This window comes from Pristis pectinata, chromosome 3, assembly GCF_009764475.1.
Source record: "Pristis pectinata isolate sPriPec2 chromosome 3, sPriPec2.1.pri, whole genome shotgun sequence".
In the NCBI taxonomy this organism is placed as follows: Eukaryota; Metazoa; Chordata; class Chondrichthyes; order Rhinopristiformes; family Pristidae; genus Pristis; species Pristis pectinata.
The window spans coordinates 74,827,272-74,852,094 of NC_067407.1; the positions used below are offsets into that span (position 1 = coordinate 74,827,272).

Here is a 24,823-nt window from a genome sequence, read left to right on the forward strand (position 1 = left end):
TTGGAGTTTTAATGGAGCCATTTGTAATTAGCAAGAGCAATTGTAGTCTAGAGAATGATTATTTCCTCCCTCTTCGTTCTCTTATTTAAAATTTTTGTGGAATTTCTTTTCACTGAGAAACATCTGTGTTGTAGCTGTAGCCATGACAATTTTCTGAGGAGCAAAGTAGTTAAATAAGCCCCGAGAAGGATGTCAGCTATGGGAAAAGAATTGGTGAGATTAATTGTGGATTGCACACTTGCATAAAACTTTAAAAGACCAAATGATCTCCATTATTGCGATTTTTGAGGGTAATATCATTAAGAACATCTGTAGAACTTATTATTGTTTAAATATTTTCAATAAATTGAAAACAAGCAGTGATCCATTTAAAAATTGAAGGCTGAAACTTATGGACAAAAAAAATTAAAAGATAATTCTTGGATATCACCCTAGGAAGAAGAGAAAACATCTAAATCAGATGTCAAATTTCCAGCAGGGAGCTATAAACATTGTGATAATAAAGATGAATTGCTATGCTGTCTACCTATTACTTGTCTAGCAGGAAGTGAATATCTATGTACCATCATAATTTTCATGAGTATCATCCCCGAATGTGTAAAATTTCCATGTCATACCTGAGTATATCTTTGTATTCATTGGGCAGAAATGGAGTGATTATTAAAATAAGAACTTAAGCCATTACATTGGCAATCAAATAACTTATGGATTAAATTAAACCAATTAAAAACTTTTCAGTAAAATATTAATGTGAAGTCTGTCAATAGCAGCCATCAAAAGTCAACTGATATCACCTAAATCCCCAGCTTTATTAAATGAAGTTTGTTGAAACCATCTTTTGGAATTTTGCACCAACCTGAAATATTACATTTCATGAGTTTGAACTTTTACTTGTAATCTGAATTCAAAAAACTGCAAATGCTGGAAATCTAAAATAAAAACAGAATGCTGGAAATATTTTCAGCAGTTCAGACAACATCTGTGAAAATAGGTTTCAGGCTGAGGACTTGAAGCATTTTCTGTTTTTTATTTACTTTTACATAAAATCACTTAAGAGCAAAATACTTAGCTCTACCACAATTTGGCACTGTAAATTCTTGAGATGTTATTTTTCAGACAGTTCTTGGTGAAAGTATAAACCAGTGAGCCCAGCAAGAGTTGAATAGTTGACAGTAAAATTCCCAGGTTGCTTACATGGTGGAAAGCTACTGGGTTGCTGCTCTCTACAATTTGTACATGGTCACCTGGATAGGCAGCTAGAGCACTTGCCCAAAACCAGAAGTGTCATCATTTAAAAATGTTTGTTGAATCCTGATGATATTGAGGTGTGACTGCAATTTAAAATCTAGACTAAATGAGAAAATTATTGTAACTTCCCAATTAAGACTGAGGGCTAATTAAGACCTTTTGGAAAGAACAACAGACTATATAGATAAGTTACTCTTATTCCATTCTTGGACCCTGCAGAACAAGGGTACTCCTCTCCAGGTCCCATGATGAAAAATTAGTCCACCCTTGCCCTGAATTCTTCCCACTTAATGGTGACGCCCTAGAGATAGGTTGCTATCTACTTTATTAAAACCCCTTTGATGTTAACATTACAGTCCATTTACCCAAGACTCAGATCAGCAATCCTTATTTGCGCATTAATTTGCTCAGTCAGGTATTGTTGTCACTACAGTTGTACTAAAAATGCATCCTCGGGATTTAAATAAAAGGGTAAAGATGTCTCACTGCAATTATGTCAGGCCTTAGTAAGAACACATCTGGAGTATTTTGTAGGATTGGTCTCCTTACCTTAAAAAAAAGATATACTTGCTCTAGAGAAAGTGCAGCAAAGATTTACCAGATTGGTTCCTGGAATGACAGGTCTATTATTTGAGCAGAGACTGAGTAGACTAAGCATCTACTCTCTGAAGTTTTAAAAAAAAATGAGAAGTGACCCCTTTGTACAAAATTCTTATGGGGCAGATGCAAGGTAGGTGTATCCCCTATCTAAAAAGTCTAGAACTTTGTTTCTATGAGTGTCAGGAGGTTTAGGACTCCCCAACAACCACGAAAGTACCAAGTTTGTTGACAACTCTATAAACACACATGGAATGATGTGACTGATGGAAACCACCTACATACACACAGCATGAAAACTGGCACGAGGAATATGGAGAACACCTCAAGTATTCTTGAACAAAGCTTCTGGGTTGCTATTCTCTGATTTGTATGTGCTCTCCTCAGTAGTCAGTATAGCATTTGTCCAAAACCAGAAGTCCTCATTTAGAAATGTTGGTTGAATTCTGATGATAATGGGGTGTGTAGACAAGTCTTGTTCATCCTTGCAGTACTCAACTGACGGGTATCAAAGTTTTGGCAGTAGGCTGAATACTGGCCTTTACAAGTAAACAGGCCTTACCACCAACTGTGAGGTGAGATGTTGAGGAACAAAAAATGAAGGATTACGAAGTACAATAAGAAATGGAAGGAAGTCTACAATTTAGATAGCCCCTTTTTGCTTGGACTTTGCCTAAAATAATTAATGAGCAAAAGTAGTAACCTCAACTGACATCCAAAGCTCTGCCATTTTGCCACATAACCTTGAACCTATCATTGACTAACAACTTCAAAATGAAAGCTAACAAAAAATGCACATTCCAATCAAAAATTATAAATTGGCTATTCACCCTGTCTCTCACATACTTTACTCTAGTTTTGCCTAAGAGATGCTCCTCCTATGATTGCAGTATGGAGTTTGGAAGATACCTGAACAATTAGGGATACTACAAGTAGAAAACCTCTAGTAGCTTTAGCTGGATGCAGCAATTATATAAAACAGAACATAGTTTAAATTTACCATGCTTCGTGCAATGCAATGAAATAGTCTGGGTTAACTGTGCATCACCCATCTTTCTGTTAATTTTCGACCTCTATGTTCCTGTTTAATATGCCATTGCTTTGTAATGTCTTGTTTTGTTCACTTTCTGACTTGATTTTGCACAAGGGCATTTTGTTCTTTCCCATTTTAACAACTATCACAATGAATTCTGGCTAATGTTTTGTGGTGCTCCAGTCTAAAGTTCCCTTACCAACTGAATGATGAATCCCATCTGTGACCATAGATACTTCATATTCCACAATGGTGGCAAACCAAGGACCTCAGCTTCCCATTTCTGTTATGAGTCCCCACAGAACCTAAATTATGCTTTTAAACCTCATTATTTCCAGACCCACACCAGCTTCTGAAACCTCATTGTTCAGTTTACAGGTCATTGACAGACCTCATTCTCTGTTTCCTTCATCCCTAATAAAGTAGTGACCTATGTGGTTATTTCTTTCCCTACTCTGCCAAAAGCCCAAGTTTTGGACTCCAAAGCCCCATTCTCCTGGAAGGCAGCACCTGTCTCCCAAGTCTCTTTGCATTTCCATGTATCACCCATTTTATTCACTCCTAACAATCATCCCCTGCCACGTGGCTACTGAATATAGTGGTGAATGTTGAATTACTGGACAAGCAGCCAAAGTTCTAGACCATTGATCCAGAAAAGTGTTCAAATCTTACCAAAACAGCTGGGAATTTTAAAAATTCAATTAAGTAAAACTTGCAATTTGGGGAAAATAGCTATTCTCAACAATGGTAACCCTGAAAGTGGATTAAACAATTAACCCAGACTATTTCATTGTATTGTAAGAAGCATGGTAAAACTGGATTGTTGTAAAAATCCATCAGGTTTACTCATATCCCTTTGGTTGACTCTTAACAGTTTCCTTGGGGATAATTAAAGATGGACAATAAATGCTGGAATTCAAACAGAAAATCCTGGAAATGTTCAGCGGGTCAGGCAGCATTCGTGGAAAGAGAAACAGGATTAATGTTTCACAGTGATGACCCTTCATCAAATCTGGGAAAGAGCCAACAAACAGGTAGTTTTAAGTTGCAAAGAAAGTGACCTTCTCTGCAATATAAAATATCTTTTTAATGTCTCTTTCCCAGTCCTGACAAAGGTTCTTCCACCCAAAACATTATCCACAGAAGCTGCTTGACCCACTGTTTCCAGCATTCTCGATTTTTTTTCCAGATTTCCAGCATCTGCAGGTTTTTATTTTGATATTCATTTACAATAAATGCTGAGAATGCCAACAACACCCAAATCCTGTGAATGAATAATTTAGAATGAATCATTTCTTCTTTGCTGCATATTTTCAAGCAAAATACAGATAGCCTCTCCTACTTCCAAATGGACATGTGTTCACTATTGTGCTGGCTTTCATGTATCTTAAAAAAATGTATAAATTAAAAATTGAGCACAATGATAAAAAAAATGTAGAAAGATAGATTGGGGAAGACATAGAGTCATGGCATAGAAAAGATTTAGAAATAGACATAAAACAGAATAATAAACGTGTCAGAGAATCATGAAAATATAGATGACAAACAGGAAGTTACAGAGTATAGCAATGAATTACAAAGTAGAAAAAAATGAAAGAAATAAGATGAAATAGATCACTTTGTTTTTCTTTTTTCTAAAACAGTAATGGCACAAGAAATCATCTGTATTATGTTATACATTATATAGATGCTATGATTGTTATAAAACAGCAGAATCTTGGATTCACTGTGAGCAACTATAGAAATATAACAAAAAAAAACTTTTGGAGCCAGAAGATTGTTTGTATGTTAAATGTCAGTTGACACTGATATATGACGGGCAGGAGATGGCCAAGATGGTAGGTACACCACCTTCTGGAAGGTCAAACTGGAATAGGAGCTTTGCCATTAAGAATGAGGTAGTATGGCATCTCAGAGACTCACAGTGTGGGATCATATCCCTCCAACTCACTCCAGTGTGCAACCAGCCTATCACCATCAACACATATGCCCAAACCTGAAAGCTGCAGATGTGGCCAAAGAGGGCTTCTACTTTAGACAATCGAGAGACACTCAGAAAATTAAGTAGAAAAATCAAGAACAAACAAGCCTGGTGAAGCAAACTGTGTGAAGTGGGTCATGCTGATCTTTTGTCACCTTGTTAGTATCAATGTGGGAACATGGATGAAATGGCTTTTCAGTTGAGACAGCTTTGAAAGGCCCGAGCACATCCCACTATCTATGAGCACAGAGGAAAACAGATAAAGATATTCTGATATGAACAACATTTGGGGTACTGTGTACCAGGGACAGTAAATTGTACAAGTTTAACTAGACATTCTGATAATTGTGGACCAGGTGGCAGAAATGATTATGGAAGCCAGCAGGAATTTAAAGAAATTAAAGAAACAAGTATGTATTAGGAAAGTAGTGGACTCATGGCCATACAATTGGCCATAAAACCAAAACAATGTCCAGGAGGTGTGCAAAGAAATGCATAAAATGAGATAGCTCATGGATGACAGGTAGCAGTGACTCCAGAGACCAACCACTGCAGAAGAAGACCCTGTGTCAATGACGTGGAGAAGAACTCACTGCATCGAACCCCAGCCAGGTTAATCCAGAGCAGTCATACCTGAATATAAGTAATGAGTTTTGGAAGTTGTGAAACTAAAGAGGTAACTAATTGTTTAAACTACTGAGTGAATCTTTAAGTTGTTTGAACTAATTAAAAAAGAAGTATGGACAACAACATTGTCTGGTGTGTTTTATCGCATGCTGCATTTAATTGGCAATGCTGCTTTGACCTTAGAAGCCCTGACCTGCATCCCAGAGATAGAAAACTGATCCTTCTGGGTGACTTCAGTGCCAAGGTTGGAAAAGACAATTCCATGGCAAGATGTAATTGGCAAGGAGGGAGACTAATTCCAATGAAATCCTTTCTCTGATAAAATGCTTGGAGCACAGTCTTATTATCAACACCCTATTTTGTGAGAGAGTCAAGACTTCTGACAGAGATGCCAACATTTCCAATTCAGGCACTGTCTCGCTTTTGATTATGGCACTATCTGAACAAGAATCCATGAGGATGACCGCACCATTTATGCCAAGTACTTGGAGAAAAAAAAACTGAAGATGTCAGAAATATGAAACAAAAACAGAATGTTGGAAGCATTCAACAGGTCAGGCAGCAATAGTGGGCAGAGGAACAGAGTTGACAGGGTCAACATGCTTTTGGACTGACCACTGCTCAATCCATTCTATTATCTCTGTCAGCCAAGCCCAAATCAGTATTGGCAACAGAAGCATTGCCACAAGAATAGGTCTCAAGGATCCTAGAAAGTGTCTCACAAACAATTTAAAAACTCCCCATCAATAGGAGCTACTGAGTGTCCAGTGTCAGGACTGCCCTAAATTAGCACCTGTGAAGATATTCTTGGCTTCTCTACCAGAAAACAGCAGGACTGGTTTCATTAGAGTGATCTGGAGCTAATTAGCCACAAATGCAAAACATTATTGGATTGGAATGCCACCATCTCTCAGCTGAAAACTGACAGCTTTATAGGCAGCTGTAGGCTGAGTCCAACAGAAAACCCATGATTTAAAGAACAGATGGCAGGTAAAAATAGAGCAGGAAGCCAAGAAAGTTCACTTACAACCTGACAGGATGTCAAGACGTAACCCAAGCACCCAAAGGGCTACACCACTGAGAGCCAAGAACAGAGGTGAACCTTTCAAGGGTAGAGAGGCAATCAGCACCCTCTTGTAGGAACACTTCAACAATAACTTCCTCAACTGCAATTCTGTTCTCTACATGAACATCCTTGAGTCCATTTCACAATAAACTGTACAATGAAATTTGTGTCCGGAGACTCCTCAACCACCACCTCCTAGTGCTGAATACCAGCTACCCAAATTGCAGTCAGAATTCTGTCCATCTAGAAGCACAGTGGGCATGATCTTCCACCATGCAGAAACTGCAGCTGTATGCAGCCATTATTGACCTCACTAAAACCTTTGACTTTGTTAATTGAAAGGGGCTTGTGGTGCTTCCATCTCAAATTTTCTGCCCTTTAAAAACTCTTCTCCATTTTATGCCTGTAACTGAAAAGCATGCAAATTGAGATTTTAATCAACTGTTCCACACAAGCTCAATCTTAGTGAAGGCTGGTGTCAAGCAAAGCTGTGACATTGCCCCACCGCTTTTTTTAAAAATCTTTTTCACAATAATGCTGCTTTAAGCTTCAAAATTCTTCCCAGTAGGTTGCAGCTAATCTTCACACAAAAGGAAACTGTCCTGCATTGCCTCTGCTCCAGAACCAAGGTCACCCCAACTGCAGTCACTGAACTACATCACAATGACACTTGCATATGTGTGTGTTTGGAGGCTAAGCTCCAAGTCATCATCAACCAGTTCACTGAAACTGGTGAGAGAATAGGACTTAACTTTAACATCATTACAACCAGGGTCCTTTTTGAATCTGCTGCTCTCAATCAGTTAAGATCCTTGACAATGATCAGATCATGGGAGCCACCAGTCAATGAGGGCAGACATCAGAGATGAAATTCACCATCACCTTCCTTCCAGCAAACAGCCTTTGGCTGCCTGAGGATACACAAAGCTCATGGTTTACTGGGCAGGCCTGTATCCTGTGTGCTTCTAAATTACCTAGAGTGAGCACCTCAAACCACTGAAGGCATACCATCAATCCTGTCTCCACAAAATCCTCCAAATCTACTGCCAAGATAATCAAATCAATGCTGGCATCCTCTCCCAGGCCAACACCCCCAGCATTGAACCCTTAAATTCACTCCATCAGCTGGATCCCTGGCCCATGATTTTTCAAAATGGAGAAAGAATGACATTGAGAACCTTGTCCATTCGTAGGATCTGCAGAAGACCAATGTAAACAATGGAAGGAGTGTACCATCTCCCAAACTATCCATCCACCATTCCCAACAAGCACGTCCTGCTCAACTGTGGCAGAATTAGCAAGTCCATTAGCTTGCTCAGGACTCAGGAGTGGAATCAAGTCATCCTTGACCCTGAGCGACTGCCTAATAGAGTGAGAGAGAAGATATGTTAGCTGTATGTGAGCTAAGTTTTGTAATTTGCATTGAGTTCAAAATTATAATGCTGCAATTAAACAGGTAGGAAGTACCAAAAATAATTAAGGTAGGTGCCAAAGCTTCAAAAAAAATTCAGAAAAACATGTGAAAATAATTAATCATCACATGCTGTTAGCAAAATCTTCTTTCAAATAAAAGCATTGAATCAATTTGTTTCCAATATTTGTTGAACATAGTCTTGATCCAGAAATCACTGCTTGAAAGGGTGGTTGGTGCAAGTTCTTATTTTATACTTATTATGATGCAGGAGATCACCATTCAGCTAATTGGGGCTAGTCAGTCTCATGGGAGGCATTCCCATTCGTCCCATTGCCCCTTTCCCTGTTTTCTCATACTTCATCTCTCTCAGATGCCTGTTGATTCTTTCTGGCATTAATCTACATTAAGGAAAATTTACAGTAGCCAATTAAGCTATCAGTAAGTCTATGGGATGTGGAGGAAACCAGAGCACCTGGGAACCTCTCATAGCCACAGAGAGAGCATGAAAACTCCACAAAGGGAAGAACCCGAGGTCTGGATTGAACCTGGGTCTCTGGAGCTGAGGCCGCAGCATTACCTGCTGTTCCACCCAAATTCAATTGTAACTTTCCAAAGGGAATTGGATACTTGAGCGGAAACATTTGTTGTGTTGTGGGAGCAAATTTGAGGGAGTTTGACTAACTGGAAGTTATTCCAAATCATAAGCATGACATACAAGTGGTCTATTTCTGTGCTGATCATTCTACTGATAAAAGATTTCAAGCAAGATATTTAACTTACTAAACATTTTACACTACTGAGGGCCTGTGATTTCCAAGAATGGGATGAATTTCTGGGGCTTCCCAAAAGTATTGTTGGCTAAAGAGACCCTACCAGGTAGGAGACTACAGCTTTTGGAATGCATCAGAGCCTATAAATCCCAAAGTGAACTGGCCATTCACAGTGAATAGAAATATACTTGCAGCCTCCAAAAGCCTCAAGACAAGAAGTCACAATTACTAGTAAGCATTGTTCTCCCATGCCTTGACTAACATTCTCCATGAATGAAAAAAGCAGTAAATGTATTGCTGTTGGTGCAAAAATAGTATGAACCACATGGCAGATTGATCAAGAGTGTAAGGAACCATGGGATTCAAGGGAAAAGGCAAATCCATTTAAAAATTGGCTTAGTGTAGGAAAGCAAAATGCAATGGAAAACAAGAATTTTAGTGAAAAAAAGGGCTCTTTGTTTTCACTAAAACAAAGTCTCAGCACTGGGTCTCTTTGTTTTATATAGTTAGCAGAATTGATTTAGATATAAATATTGAGGCCAAAATAAATTTACCAATGATACCAGAATTGGCATTGTGGTTGATAGGGAGGAAGGAAGTTCCAGCAGACAAGAAGGCAGGTTAGGTTGGAACGAAAACAGCAAGTGAGAAACAACCAGAAGTATGGGATAATACATTTGGGGACAGCGAATAAGGCATGAGAATGTATAAAAAATGCTAGAATATTGAGAAGTGTTGAGGAACAGGGGGATTGCATGCCCACAAATCCTTGAAGGTTACAGGGTAGGTAGCTAAAATTGTTAAGGAAGGAAAACAGGTATTTGGTTTTATTGGCTGAGGGATAGAATCCCAGAATAGGAAGATTATGCTGGAAGTTTAAAAGACATTAATTGGGTCAGGGCTGGAGTACATAACCCTTGACTCACCTACTGTATGTTCCAAATGCTATCCATCTCAGCTATGAATATATTCAATGGTTCAATAGGGATCTGAGATGAAAATTTTTTACATTGATAGTGATTGATATCTGGAATGCACTTCCAAAGAAGATGGTGGAGTCAGATACAATCATTACACTTAAGAGGCATTTAGACAGGCACTCGAATGGGCAAGGAATGGAAGAGTGTGGTCCCAGTGCAGGCAGATGGGATCAGTGGATGGTCAGATGGACAAAGAGGTCGACATGGACGTCATGGGCCGAAGGGCCTGTTTCTGTCCTGTACAACTTCATAACTCGGCCTCCACAGCTATTTGTGGTAGAGAGTTCCAAAGATTTATCACCCTTTTGAGAAAAGAAATTCCTTATCAAGCCACCTGTATTCTGACAGTTTTAGATTCCCCACAAAAGGAAATGTTGTTGAAGATGTTGCTAAGGTTGGAGAATTACAACCATGAGAGGAGACTCAAGAATAGCAAAGGAGATTGAGGGAAGATTTAAATGAGCTGTATAAAATTGCTAGAGGCCAAAACATATTTCCCTTAGCAGAGAGGTCAGCCACTAGAGAGCATACTTGACTGGCATAGTCAAAGTAGGCTGAGCCATAACTTACGATAATTTCATGTCAGTTCAACCGTGAGCATTTAAGAGACAGTGTGAGCTCCAAGATGGCAGTGATGGCATCTGACAGAATGATTTGCCTACTCTCTATGCTTCTGGTCAGCATTCAGTGTACACATGCATTCCCCTCTCTAATACAACCATTAATAGCAACCACTCAGGTGTGTGTGCATGCACCATGGGTACCTATTTGGGTCCCTAAGGTTTCTCATAATGCCCAAAAATGGGTGTTGCCAAGTCTAAGTTCCTCCCCAATGTCCCAAGGATAAAAACCTTAGCACTACCCTAGTTGACAGTAGCCTTAGCAACCATATATAATTGAACTGCTCACTGGTCCTTGTTTACATCTGCTCATTTATTTGCCTCTGGACTCAGTTGGCTATTCTGAGGTAACTGTTGATAGTGATTTTGTCTAATGTAATTGTTTCAAAGGAATGTTGTGAATGAAATATATCATCTGCTGTTAGTCTGTAATAACCACGGCTCCTTGGTACCTGCTAACAATATGACAGTTTCCATGGCAGCCTCTACCAATGATTTCCTGGTAATCAGGTGACTAATTTGGGCTTGGCAGTATATTGAATGCCATTCCTGATTTTAAAAGTTTATTTCATTTCAGTTTATTCTGCAGTTCGAAAATTCAGACTTTTTATCCAGCTGCTTAGATTATAACTATAAATATTTAATTTTTACTTCATATCTTAAAGTTAATTACTGACTAGAAGGCTTTCCTAATCATTTCCCCCATCCATAGCTTTTGATGTTGCATATTTTTCTATTTCTTGATTATGTTTGTGTTTTTGTGGGGTGGTTTTACCCTTTTTAATTATTTTTTATTGTGCAATTATTTGGATTTTTAAAAGGTCACTTATTTCTGTGGATACACACCATTCTTGCCCACATTTTATGTTTAATTATCGTTAACCAATATTTTAACGCTGTTATATCGCTTGCACTTTAAAATGTTATGTATCTTGTGTCAGACATGTCCATTTTGTTGTGCTTTTCTATGTGGTACAATATGGAAAAAACTCATTTCTCTAAAGGGAATAAGAAAATTGTGGTTGGTTGATTTATACTGTTACTGTTTGGTTAGCCATGTGCATTGGTTCATACTTATTCCTTTGGAATTTTAAATCAATCATAAACTAATTCCATGGATGAATAACGAGAGAAGGACAACACTGAAAGTGAAGACAAAGGTATCCATAAACAAGAGGATGAAATAAGAGAATATGAAGGGGTTAGGAAAGAAGCCAGAAAACAGGAAGGCAAAGAGGAACCACAAGACTGTAAAATAATATTAAAAGAAATAGAAACCAATTCTACAAACACATAAATAAGAAATGAAGGTATAGCCAATGTAGGAATAGAATCAGCAAGGGATGCACAAGGTAACTTCAGAAGTAAAGATAGCAAAATTATTGAGTGATTTCTTTAACTAGGGAGACTAACTAGAGTTGACGTATAACAGAAAGTGAATAGATTTCAAGGCTTCAAGAGGGAAACAATTGATAAACTAATTAAACTTGAGGACACAAACCTGATCCAAATGAACTGCACCCTTGCATTTAAAAGAAGTTAGAGAAAATACGTCTGACCAAAGAATTCAGGAAGCTGTTCTCAATCCAAATCTCAGTGAATGATAAAATGAAACATTTTCATTTCACTAAGAACAACCTAATTGAAATCTACAGTCACAATTCCAATTTCAAATCAGAGCAAAGATTGCATTGCCAGAGTCTGTGAAGATGGCAATGGCAATGAACATTTATGTGCCTAATTCCCTTTGGGCAAGTGTTGGAGATTTACAAACACCTTGCATTCTTCTGTTCAATACATAAGGGAAGTTACTGAATCTCTGTTGTCAAAGACCAGACGTAAAGAGAACACAAAGCTTCATTTGGGATTGCTGGCTTCAAGATACAGGGTGCCATTGACTCCAAAAACAATGTTTTGAGCAAGGATCTGCATCCTAACTCTGCTGCTTATCACCTGAACCAAAAGTGATTCAACTCCCTTGTGTCCTCCAGGTGTGTAACCAATGGCAGTTAATTAAACAGGTCACTGCCCGCTATCCAGGTTATGGTCATGATAGCTTCATTTTGTGTCACTCTGCTGTCCCAGCTCACTTATGTCATCACGATGAACCAAAAGTTGACTCCTTTGGGACAATGGCAATTCAATGATAATGGGCCGATGAGTGCTATGTGCAACCCATACAGAGCAGCCACACACTGAAGGCCTTTTTGCTGCCACATTAAATCTAATGTAGCAGACCACTGGCATGGTGAAACATTGTTTTTGCTGGTCAGACATCACTGGAGAAATGTCAAGATGTCTGGTGGTCTGTTAGATTTGTGGCAGTCTGGTGGAGTATCTTAGGAAGAGGGTTAGAAATGGTCATTGTCTCTTTTATGATATGAAATCGACTTATTATGTCTGAACAGTGTACAGATGCTTCCAAGCTTCCGATGGAGGATACACCATCAATAGAGCAGTTGAAACCCAGGACACTACCCTCACAAACTCCAGTAGTGATTTCCTTGGGATGATTGAATCTAATAACCACAACCATATTTCTTCTTGCCAGTGTAAAGTTCTCCCCCAATACGCATCAATTTCAGTTTTACTAGAGCTCCTTGAGTCATATTTGGCTCAATGACACCTTGATGTCAAGAGAAATCACTCCCACATCACTTCTGGAATTCAATTTTTTTTTCCACCTTTGGACCAAGGCTGCAACACATTTGGAAGCTGGGTGATCCTGGCAGAATCCAGTAGCATAAGTGTCACTTGATAGCATTGTTGACAATACCATCTCTCACTTGATGATTAAGGGAAGCATGGAGTAGTGATTTTCCATTTTGTGATCAAATTTCCACAGTTTTAGAAGGATACCAGTGTCATATTGAAGGAAGAGCTCGACTGGAGGGATTACGAGGCAATTCTTCAACAAATACAGCTTGAAAGTTGTCAGGTCATTGCTGTCTCCATTATGCTCTGCTATTTCTTAAAATTGCATGGAAAGATTTGAATTCTTGATAGTGGGGACCTCAGGAGAAAACCAGTATGTACTCAATATTTCTGGCTAAATAGCTGTGATGATGAAATAATAGTTTACTTGTACACCACCATCCATGTCTGAGTATAGGAGGGGTAAAGAGTTTTGAGTGATCCATTGGTTGTGAGATCTCTAGGTTCTGTTCACATTTTAACAAGTTTGCAGTTCTGTCCTGCAGCTTTACCATGTTTTTAGGCATGCCTGGTGCTGCTCCTACCATGCTATTTTGCATTCCTCACTGAACCAGGATTGGTCACCTGACCTGATGTTGATGAATGGGATATACCACATTGCAAAGTAGAGACTGGTTATAATAAAATCTTGCAGCTCATGGTTTGCAGTATCTCACGGATGCCCAGTTCTGAGGTACTAGACCTGTTCCGAAGCTATCCTATTCAACATGATGCACACACTTTGATAGAGGGCATATAAATCCACATCGATTTTGTTTACGTAAATATTTGTTGTAAGTCTTTTTCTCCACCATTATGTTACCTTTAATTGGTACAGTTACCAACTCCTTTTCTTTCCCAATTCTTTCAGATTGTATTATATACTGCAATATTTAATCTTAAAGTGGTTCTTTATGCAGCTATGTTTCAATTATCCTTCCAATACCTGGTTTCTGTAGAGGAATGAAAATCTCCAGTTACCCATTTTATTTTTGCTGTTTGTATTGCTGTATAGGCAGCTTAATGTGTTTTTTGAAAATGTTCCTTGCACATCATTTTTCACATTTATTTTACACATGCTATTGCCTAAAATTTCCAGCATACGCTCAGAGCTTGTTATGGGGGTTGAGTGAGGGGAAGGAAGTGGGCATAGAAGTAATCAGAGACTAAAAGATTGATATTGGCCTTTTCTCTGTAAATGTAGGGTTGGGTGGAGGGTGCGGGTGCAGAGTAGAACAATCAGAGGCCCAGAACCAGGAGGAGGAGTGGAGGCCAGAGAGAATCACTTGATCTGGAGAGATTGTGGACTCCAAGGGCTGCATCTTAGGAATTCTCACAAACAATGGGGGCATTCGTGGCTAGTTTTAATGCAGGGTGGCAAAGGATATAGGCAAGTAGTTTGTTTAACTTGCTGGCTTTCCAGGCCAGCGCTGCTGGACTAACCATGCTGTCCTGGAAGTGCACAACAATGGGTGCCTCCATGATAACATGGTCCAAGTTCCTTTGTAATGAGTTGCATGAGAAATGATGTCATCATGTGCATCCCTGATGTGGAAATCATTTCTGGGATTGCAAAGGTGACTCTCAAAAGTTAATGGCCAGTTCTGAGGGAGCGAATTGGATCTGGAAAATTATTGCTATCATGTTTTACTCATGAAATAAATATATTTTCAACTAGTGAAAACAATTCTGCAGATGTATTTACAGTCACAAAAAAAATTAACTGATTTTTTCATTCCTTTGACTTTCACCAGGTGACTAGGTTTACTGTCAATTAGTAGGGTGACTCATTCAATAATTGTGTGATGCTCAGACATGCTTCAATAGGGTGAGGGTGCAGAAACTGATTACAGTATGGACTAGATTTGTGAGTGAGTGCCAACTGCACAATGTCACTATGGAGAGGGTCCTCAGTACATAACTTGCTATCAAAGTTCCCATTCCTCCCTTCTTCCTTTAAATGCTGTATTTGGGCAATTTGGACTACTGAGCAACCTGCCTTTTGGTTAAACAGTTAAACATTGCTGCATAAATATTCGTGGTGCAGTTGGCTGCCTTTTTGATATGCTCATTGAATGTGGATTTAACTAATTTATGTGAGTGGTATCGTTTTTAATTGTAAAATAGTTAACCACAGACTGAAGACTATTTCACTATATTTGATCACTATAAACACTGTTTATTTTTTGTTATTTTTTTCAAGGTGGTTGGTCCTTCGTCTGCAGGATCTTTCCGAGAGAGACCCAGTGGACCCACAGCATTTCGGAAGTGTTACAAGCGAGGTGATTTCCCTATTGCCCTGGAACATGGTTCACAAGGAAATCGAATAGCCTGGAAGGTGAGTTGAAGTACAGTCTTGACATTTACTTCTCCTCTCAAAGTAACATTTCCTATTGTCGAATCGGGTTAGTTTACAAATTAATCAGACAGAGTAGTTTCTCAGTAAATAGGGGCCAGAAAAATGACAGGTCTCCTGAGTCAGCTGCCCACCCTTGCTAACAATTAAGTTATATCCAGCAAAAGAGATGAGAGAGTCAGCTTTCCTTTGAGAGTATTCTCTGCTGGCCAATCCATCTCCATTTTTATGAGGACCTGGCAACCCAGGCTATTTAAAACAGTCCATCAAGTGATGGAACTAGCTAAATGCATCAAGCAGGCAGACATTTATCTCCCAAGCTTCACATCTTCCTGCAGGATGTTTCCAAATGGAAGCTTTAATTACTTAAATGGATAGGTCAAGATTGTATGCCCTATGTGCAGAACAGAATATAAATGAAGGTCGATCCGTATTCCAGCACCGCTTTCAGTAGCTGCAGTTTATGTCAGCTACTGCACTGATCTGCAGCTTGAAATGGCCCTATCTTTCCCATTTATCTGACAAAAGGTTAATTAGCTTCAAAACAAATGCATTGTTTAATGAATGCTCTGACACTAGTATGTACTGTGCTTAAAATAACAGAGTGGTTTATATATAAGAATTGCAAGGCCATAAAAGCATTATCCCTTCCTGTGGGATCAACCAGACTGTAATTCACATTTTTTTCACAAAATGGAATACTTTTCTTGGCAAATCTTAGTTTCAGCTAAAACTTTAGATTTCAAATGTAGTATAACCTTCAGTGCAAATATGTGTACATTGTACGGATTGAGAGAAAAAAGGTAAGTGCATTTTTTATTTCTCTCATTTCATACAAGGTTTCAACCTATCAATAAAATGTTGAATATTTAAAGAAAAATATACAAGCATTTGGAGTGACTGATTTTAATAATTTTGATATGAGACAATACATGTCAGGAAATATTAGTGTTAAGTGGTTTGAAGAAGGAATGGAAATCAGTAAAACATCTGTCATGTCAATCTTGCATTTTGTATTAGTCCAAACACGTAGAATGATCCTTTCCCACCACATTGCAAGAAGAAGGAGTGTGGGTGGGTGGAATTGCTGAGTTAAGGAAGGGGTGCATTAAAAGATTTGGAAAGGACTTCTCCATGAATATCTAGGATTACTTGCATACTTTGGATTGTCACCTGAACATTTTTGGTAAAATTGTGGCATCTGCTTTAGCTGATTGGAGGAAACTAGTAAAGGTAGAATCCTGCTTTCTTTGTGGACCGGCTGTGTTGGCTGAGGAACATAAAAAGATGTCAATTTTAAATTTCAAGTTTGCCTCTTTGCTATTAGTGATTGATCATTTGGTGATGATTGCCGTGGAAAAAATACATGGTAGTGTAGCGGTTAGCGTAACGCTATTACAGCGCCAGCGACCCAAGTTCAATTCCCGCCGCTGTCTGTGAGGAGTTTGTATGTTCTCCACGTCTGCGTGGGTTTCCTCCGGGTGCTCCGGTTTCCTCCCATATTCCAAAGACATACAGGTTAGGAAGTTGTGGCCATGCTATGTTGGCCACACTTGTGGGCTGCCCCTAGAATACTCTATGCACAAAAGATGCATTTCACTGTGTGTTTCGATGTACACGTGACTAATAAAGATATCTTATCTTATTTATGTTAGGTCCTAATCCTGCCAGGATCAGTCCCTGTCATAGACAATTCCTGTTTCATGCAGAGCATACCTAGCACTGTGGAGAAGGGAGGTGAATTTGGCAAAAATTCTAGCAGATGATATCATCCTGCTAATTCCATGCCTTTCTGTACATGGAAGGAAATTATGCAGGAAGCATGCTACCTCACTAAAGAAAAAAAATTTAAGATTAAAAAAATGGAATGGACTAAATGGTGTATGCTCCAGTTGCTTCTCCACTAATTCACCTTGCCCAGATGTTCCTACCAACAGAGGAGTGTTTTGTGCAAAGGATATAGCTAATGTCCTAGAATCATCTTGATGCAAGGCATATAGAAACAGCTGAGGTGCACCAAAAGTCTCAGCTAACTTGAGCTGACTTTGAGTTGGAATAGTGGGGAGCAGGTAGTTGGAGAAGTTATCTCTGATAATTTTGCATTTATAAACAGAGAAGAAAAGTGACATGGAGGAGTAAGAGGCTTAGAACAGCTAGAATGTAAATTATTTCTGAAAGTCCTGTCATGAGTCAATCTTTAAATTCTGAGTGCTTTAGGTGCTTGTAGAAGCTGAGCTTGCAAGGGTTGTAGCTTATCAAATCTAATCAGAGTAAAAACTGTAGGAAGCTCAATGAAATCAAGCTTCTCACACAGCACGGGCTGCTTGTAGAAAATATGTTAGGAAGCAAGTTGAGCACTGAAAATTCTATTGCATAGTTAAATGGAATTAATTTATGCACTTTGAAATATCTGTAACATTTTACTATGTAACAAATATCATTTTTCCAATAATAGAGAAACCATAATAATGGCCAAAAATAATTTTTAAATGTATTTTGAACAATTATATTGATTGGCCTCATTTTGTTTGTAATAATTCTTCATTAATTGCTTTCTGATGTCCTTAGTAGTTTTTAGGAATTTATGTAAATGCTTTGTTTGTGTCTTTTGGGAATTGTTACTATTCAATTTTAGAGTGAGGGAGAAATTTACATCATTTTTTATATTTAGTGTTTCTTTGTAATGTAGCTCAAAGTTAGTGGGACATTGTTCCATATAAAATGAGGCTGACTGATAAAGACTCACCAAAGCAATGAGCTATCAGAGTTCTTCGACAGATTTGTTAAATAAATCATACATAATAAGGCAACCTATAGTTCAAACAATTGAAGATGTTTTGGTGTATCTGCTGGGAAATCATTTGGGGCTATATTGGATGAGGGGTGAGAGTATCACAATGTGCTATGAATCTGCAACTGTTGTTTCCAGTGCAGGCAGCAGGACAACTTTGTCCTGCCTGCTTTATTTACAGCTGTGTGTAGTTACATTAACTTGCTATACATTGGATTTTAACTTCCAAAGGGAACAAATTTTATGAGTAGATCACAACATTAAAAGCTAGCTTGAGCTTCTTAAAGCCAGGCTGCACATCTGAAAGAAAGATGCCCTGTGATATTTTGGAACTTATTCTAATCTGAGACATTTTGAAGAATGGCACAAATGAATGACAGTAGGATGTAGGGATTTGAATTTGGAAGCCTTGGTAGAAGAGATCCAAAATAAAACAGATGTCCTCTGTCTACAAGGATCCAGGTAGTGTTCATGCCAAATAATTAGAAGCTTAAGGGAGCAAAGAGCTTAGATGGCCACTGTCAAGAGTCTAACCTCAAGAACCCAGATTTCCACCACATTCTCAGATAATTAGCACTGCTGCTAGCCTCACACTTGCATACCACAGCTTGCGCACATTACCAGTGATTCATCCACAACAGACACATCACACAAACGCATTGCTCAACATTCATGATCATACTTCCCTCTCTCTTGCAGGACAAGATGGAGTATAAACTAGCCGGCTGGAAAAAGGTGCAGACATCCAGACTAGTATGGAGCTGCATCATCTTAACATTGACCACCATGGAGAAGGAGGTGTTTGACATAAACTGAGTGGCCAGTACTGAGTCAGTGGCATCAAGAGGGTCTTAAGCCAGAGAACATGATGATATCCTCCAATATATACCTCCTCACTTCCCATTTCCTTCTTGTCCTGCAATCTCTTCTAACTTATGCACTGCAGTTGATGGACCCAGAGAGGAATTTAGTCAGGCACATGAACAGACAGGGAATGGAGGGATATAGACTATGTGGAAACAGATGGGATTAATTTAATGTGGCATCAAGGTCAGCACAGATATCATGGGTTTAAAGCGTATTCCTCTGCTGTACTGTTCAATGTTATATGTTGTCAACTCATTCAACAAATCATCTGAAAAGATTTAACATCCTCAAGACCCGTAGTCCTCTGACAATAAAGTTTCGCGGCAGGACCCTGGAAAATGTGAACCATTCCCATTATCTCAGGAGGCACCTTGGTGAACACAGGCATTGGTGATGAAATTCACCATGCCTTCAATGCCACATGCAGCCTTTGGCCGACTGTCAGAAGTGCGCACTTGGCTTACCTTCATGCTATTGGAACCTATCCCCAAATCCTAATTCCCACAAACTGTCAGAAACCTAAAATCCATCCCATTGTCAAAGAAATTGCTGGTTATTGAATCACTCCTTTTCTATTCATCATTCACAATGAAAATCCTTACATTTATAGTGCCTTTTGGAATTTGCTGCCAGCAGTGAGCCACCCATGCTCACCACAAACCTATAGAGCAAGTGGTAACCTATCTGTCCTGGTTCCAACAGTGTTCGTACATTCCTGACATTCGGTAGTGCAAAAAGTATTAATAATCATTCACACGATTTCAAATGTAAAAATTTTAAACATTAAAATTTCCAAAAATCAAAAAATGTAAAACATTTAACTAAATCCAGTTAATTAAAAGAATTGTGAAGTGATTAATACCCATGAGAAATCCAGCATCAAAGTATAGTCACCAAAGCCTCAATGAAGACTAGCTACCATCATGTTTGGGACTTACACTTTTTTAAAGGAACCCCAAATTCAGTGGCAAAATTTGGGGTTCCCTTACAAATGTGCAAGGGATCTAAGAAATGATGGCTATTCAGCATGGTGAATAAATGATGTTTTATAAAGTTCCTGCCAGTTGTACTTTATCATCCATTCCTCTCATGACAGTATGTTGTACATGAGGGTACAGAATCCCTCAATTTTTACCATACCATAGTGCAGTTGCATATGGAAGAATTTAACTTGCCAATTTCTTGCAGGAACATGTATGAGCATCCTTACTGTTACAGGATGAGCATTTTTTTGAGGGGTCCCAAGCCATTTTGCTCATACCCTTGTTTGAGTGTCAATGACATACATCGGGAGTACTGAGGTAAATCTCTCAAGTCATGTTTTTGGAATTCCTCCATCCAGATCTAATGCATTATCTAACCCTGTGTGTGATGCTAACAGTTTTCTTTGCATGACTAGGTTTCTTAACGTTGAACTTTGTCTTTCTAAATAGACTGGGATGGGATGTTATTCTCCCCCATTTCTTTATTTTTGGTTTGATTGATTAATTTGATTGGTTAATTATAGGAATATGAGTAGGGCCTGTTACCCATCAACTGTACTCCACTATTTCAATAACAGTTCCAGATTTGATTGATTGACATTATATGGGTGGAATGATTCACAACTTAATTGATCAATTATTTCCCAACCATTCGTTTGAAGGAAATATTTTAAAATTAAGAATATATGTATATATATAGCTGTTCATTTGCTATGCATTCATAGAATATTGAATAAATTAATCTGAAATTCTTTATAATCATCTAAATTTGAACTGGTGTAACTAATTTTACCCTCCTCCTTTGTTCCAAAAAAAAACAACCCCAGAAAAGTCAGACCTGATTCATAAACATTTTCTCAGCCCTTGCAATATCCAGAAAATCCTCTCTCGGCTCACCTTAATGTCATCATAGCTTGCATGTGGTATGGTGACCAGAACGATACACTGTACACTAGCTGTGGTCCAAATGATGTTTTATAAAGTTCCATAATGGTCACCCTGCTCTTAAATTCTATGCCTTGGCCAATAAAGGCATTTATCCAATATGCCTTCTTCCTGACTACTTGGACATGCACTCCTATTATTGGTATTGGTATTGGTATCGGTTTATTATTGTCACTTGTACCAAGGTACAGTGAAAAGCTTGTCTTACAAACTGATTGTACAGGTCAATTCATTACACAGTGCAGTTAGATTGAGTTAGTACAAAGTGCATTGATGTAGTACAGGTAAAAACAATAACAGTACAGAGTAAAGTGTCACAGCTACAGAGAAAATGCAGTGCAATAAGGTACAAGGTCACAACAAGGTAGATCGTGAGGTCATAGTCCATCTCATTGCATAAAGGAACCGTTCAATAGTCTTATCACAGTGGGGTAGAAGCTGTCCTTAAGTCTGGTGGCACATGCCCTCAGGCACCTGTATCTTCTACCCGATGGAAGAGGAGGGAAGAGAGAATGTTCCGGGTGGGTGGGGTCTTTGATTATGCTGGCTGTTTCACCAAGACAACGAGAGGTAAAGACAGAGTCCAAGGAGGGGAGGCTGGTGTCCGTGATGAACTGGGCTGTGTCCACAACTCTCTGCAGTTTCTTGCAGTCCTGGGCAGAGCAGTTGCCATACCAAGCCATGATACATCCAGATAGGGTGCTTTCTATGGTGCATCGGTAAAAGTTAGTGAAGGTCAAAGGGGACAAACCAAATTTCTTTAGCCTCCTGTATGGAAGTATCCTTCCATACTTCCAAGTATTAACCTCTTGTATGGTGTATTTCCTTGCCTCAATTGTTTTCCCCAAATGCACTATTCTGCATTTCTTTTGACTGATTTTTTTTTGAGGAAGCATTTTTCCTATAATGGAAACCTGGAAATGTCTTTAACAAAAACCTGTGGATGATAAATTAGTATAGATGGGTACTTGACAATCAGCATGAACATAGTGGCCAAAGGGCCAGCTTAACTTACCTCTATGTTAAATTAATTCAGAATTTCATTCAGTAAGGGTATTATGGGTCAAAGATGGGTCAATGGAGTAAGGGTACAGATCAGCTGTCATGTAATTAAATGGTGGAATGAGCTCAAGGCCTTCATTCTCTTCTTATATTTCATGAGTAAATTCCGAATGACTTGCAAGGAGGAATGGTCAGTCAATCCTGTTGCTTGCCCAAGTCACAATTTTGGCATTTTTTGAAGAGAGGGAGTGGGAGGGGTGATTCTGGGGGTGGGCTATATGGTTTTCATCCTGGTCCAGAAGTGGGTCAGAATGTTCTAAGGTAAATGGGAAATGAGAGGAGGTTAATGGCATACCAAAGTAACAGATGCCTCTCCATTTATCCCAAATCAAATAATTTCTCTGCATAATGCCATTTCCTCCACACTTTCAAAATCAAAATCAGTTTAATTAGTTGGCTATCTGCCATTCAGTGCAATGGAAAACAAAACTTGGCAATGTATGATGCCTAGGACTTACCGGTTTAGTTAGACAAGTTGTTTTCCTCCATTCTTCAAAATGTTTTGTATACATTGAATTATTTTTCTCTTAATATTAACATAAAATAAATAGCTTCCATTTTTGGCTTAATTTGGACAAAAAGAATATATTTTATATGAAATATCCAGTGATACTGAAATCCATCTTTACTTGGCGGTTGCACATTCCTTAAAACTCTTCTGTGAACCTGCTGTTGTGAAAAATCCCATTATAATCATAATTTTGCAATTACCTATTGTGTCTTAAGGTTGTGATTATTCCTGCAGTTATTGATGCTGCACCTTGCATTGCCCATCCATCTGAAAAGAAAGAAGAAAAAGAGGAATATTTAGAAAAGAACAGAGAACAAAACAACAAACTTTAGGAAGAGAGAAACAAAGGTGATATAGAGATACATGCAGAAGAAATTATAGAGTAAGGCAAAGGCAGCATCTGCAGATAAGGGAGATTATATTCTCCATCTTCCAGAACACTACCGTGGAAGTGTCTTGCTCAGGGTGAAGCAACTGGGCCTGTGACACTGGTTCGACTCCCTGCAGGAGCACAGTGATCAAATTATACATACAGTGAGAGCTTGGTTAGTTTGTGAAGACACCAGTCTCTCCAAGTTTGTAAAGACTTGCTAATTGCATTTATATTGGTTCATACTTCTGGCCACTAACAGTATCTACAACATCAAGCAAGGTATTTAGCAATAATGGAAAATTGGCTCTAAAGACTCTGTCAGCATTAAGCCTGTTGCAGATCAATTAGATAGTCTTTCTTTTGACAGTTCTCTTATTATTTTCATCTGTTTCTGATGGATGGAATATTGCACCCATCCAGCACTTTCAGCATATTCATGGCATTAGACCAAATATTAATCAGGAAATATCATGAATTGTTAATTTGGATAGATCAGAAAACTGAAAGAGTTCAGTTCATCAGGAAGATGATTAAACTTGTAACTAAGTCTCACCGACCTGTCATGGAAACTATAAATATTTCCCAGTATACTAACTGGCATTATTTTCAATACCACATTTGCTTTATGGACTAACTTGGTTCTTTTTAAGAGTTTAATCATGGGTCCCAGGTAATTATTGCAAAATATTAATTTGCAGCAATTAATGAAAGATTTAGGCAATGTCACACAAGCTATTTGTGTCCTGCATATGTTTGTGGGTAGCAGCATAGCAATGGCATATGTCACTGAGATTGAAGGGAACTGATAACAATGATCTAATGATCTCTGTGGGGCAGAGTTCTCCTTTCCTAATGTTGGTTTGTGTCTAGTAGAGGTTCTGGAGATTTTTTTTAACTTTTAATAGACTCGTGCATACAGAGACAAGGAGTTAAGAAGCTGACATGTAATATTATTTTAAAATGAATAAAATAAAAATGAATATCATTAAAAGCACAACAATTTTCAGGAAATTACCTGAGGAATGACATGATACATATAAAATCAGCTTTTTAGGGCTATTGCAGTTGTTAAGCTATAATTATGGCTTCATCTGCCAATAAAAACTCATATCTTGTATGATAAAGTGTAAAATAATCAGCTTTTTTTACAATACAAATATTTTGTAAATGCCTACAATTTTCATCAGTGAATTTATTTTTGAAGATGTTGCTGGGGTAGATAATATACTGGGAGGATTTTCTGGATTTTCCCTGGCTGAACCAAGTTGCTGTTAGAATTCCTTCATTATAATGTAGTCAATATCAAACAAAAGTTAATTGAAAATTTGCTTGAGAAAACTGTAATAGACTTTATCTGCAATCTAAAGTATGAAAACAATTCCAAAGGCAATTGATTGCATGTCCTTTATGAATCAGTCCAATCTTAAATATATGTTCAATATCAAAGGATTTGAAGAAGAGGTTTTACATGTCCAAGTTTTCTTTCTCTTACGCTTTACTTGGGCCATAATTCGTATGGTTCAGGTCTGAGATGTTTTAGATATTTGTTTCTAAAATATTTAACAGCATAATGTTAAGTTTGAGAAATGGCCACACTTTCCAGTAAAGCCCATCTCTCCCAATTCTTCCATTATTCAACTGTATTTCAAACTTCCCAAATGTTTTCAATTCTGTTAGCCTTTACATTATTACAAAAATGCATCATCTTTGAATGAAGCAGTCCTGTCTTTCATATCATGGATTGCTGCTGATCTTATTTGTACCACCCTTTAAAGGAAACATCCATTTAGTCCTGTTCTTCATCATGTTTTATATGTGTTCCTTTTCAGGGATAGTATGCATCCATTTCTATTTTTAAAGGTACATTTGGGCTGAATCTTACCATTTATGCTTCAGGATGCCTTG

General features: G+C 38.3%; 1 protein-coding gene across 2 annotated transcripts in view; it reads left to right on the plus strand.

The window, feature by feature from the left end:
• Positions 1-24,823, plus strand: part of LOC127568457 (parkin coregulated gene protein homolog) — a 183,264-nt gene that overhangs the window by 13,483 nt on the left and 144,958 nt on the right. For both annotated transcript variants that reach the window (XM_052012217.1, XM_052012216.1), the window contains exon 3: positions 15,234-15,368. In XM_052012217.1, coding sequence (XP_051868177.1) covers positions 15,234-15,368 — 135 coding nt within the window. The remainder of the gene's footprint in view (positions 1-15,233; positions 15,369-24,823) is intronic.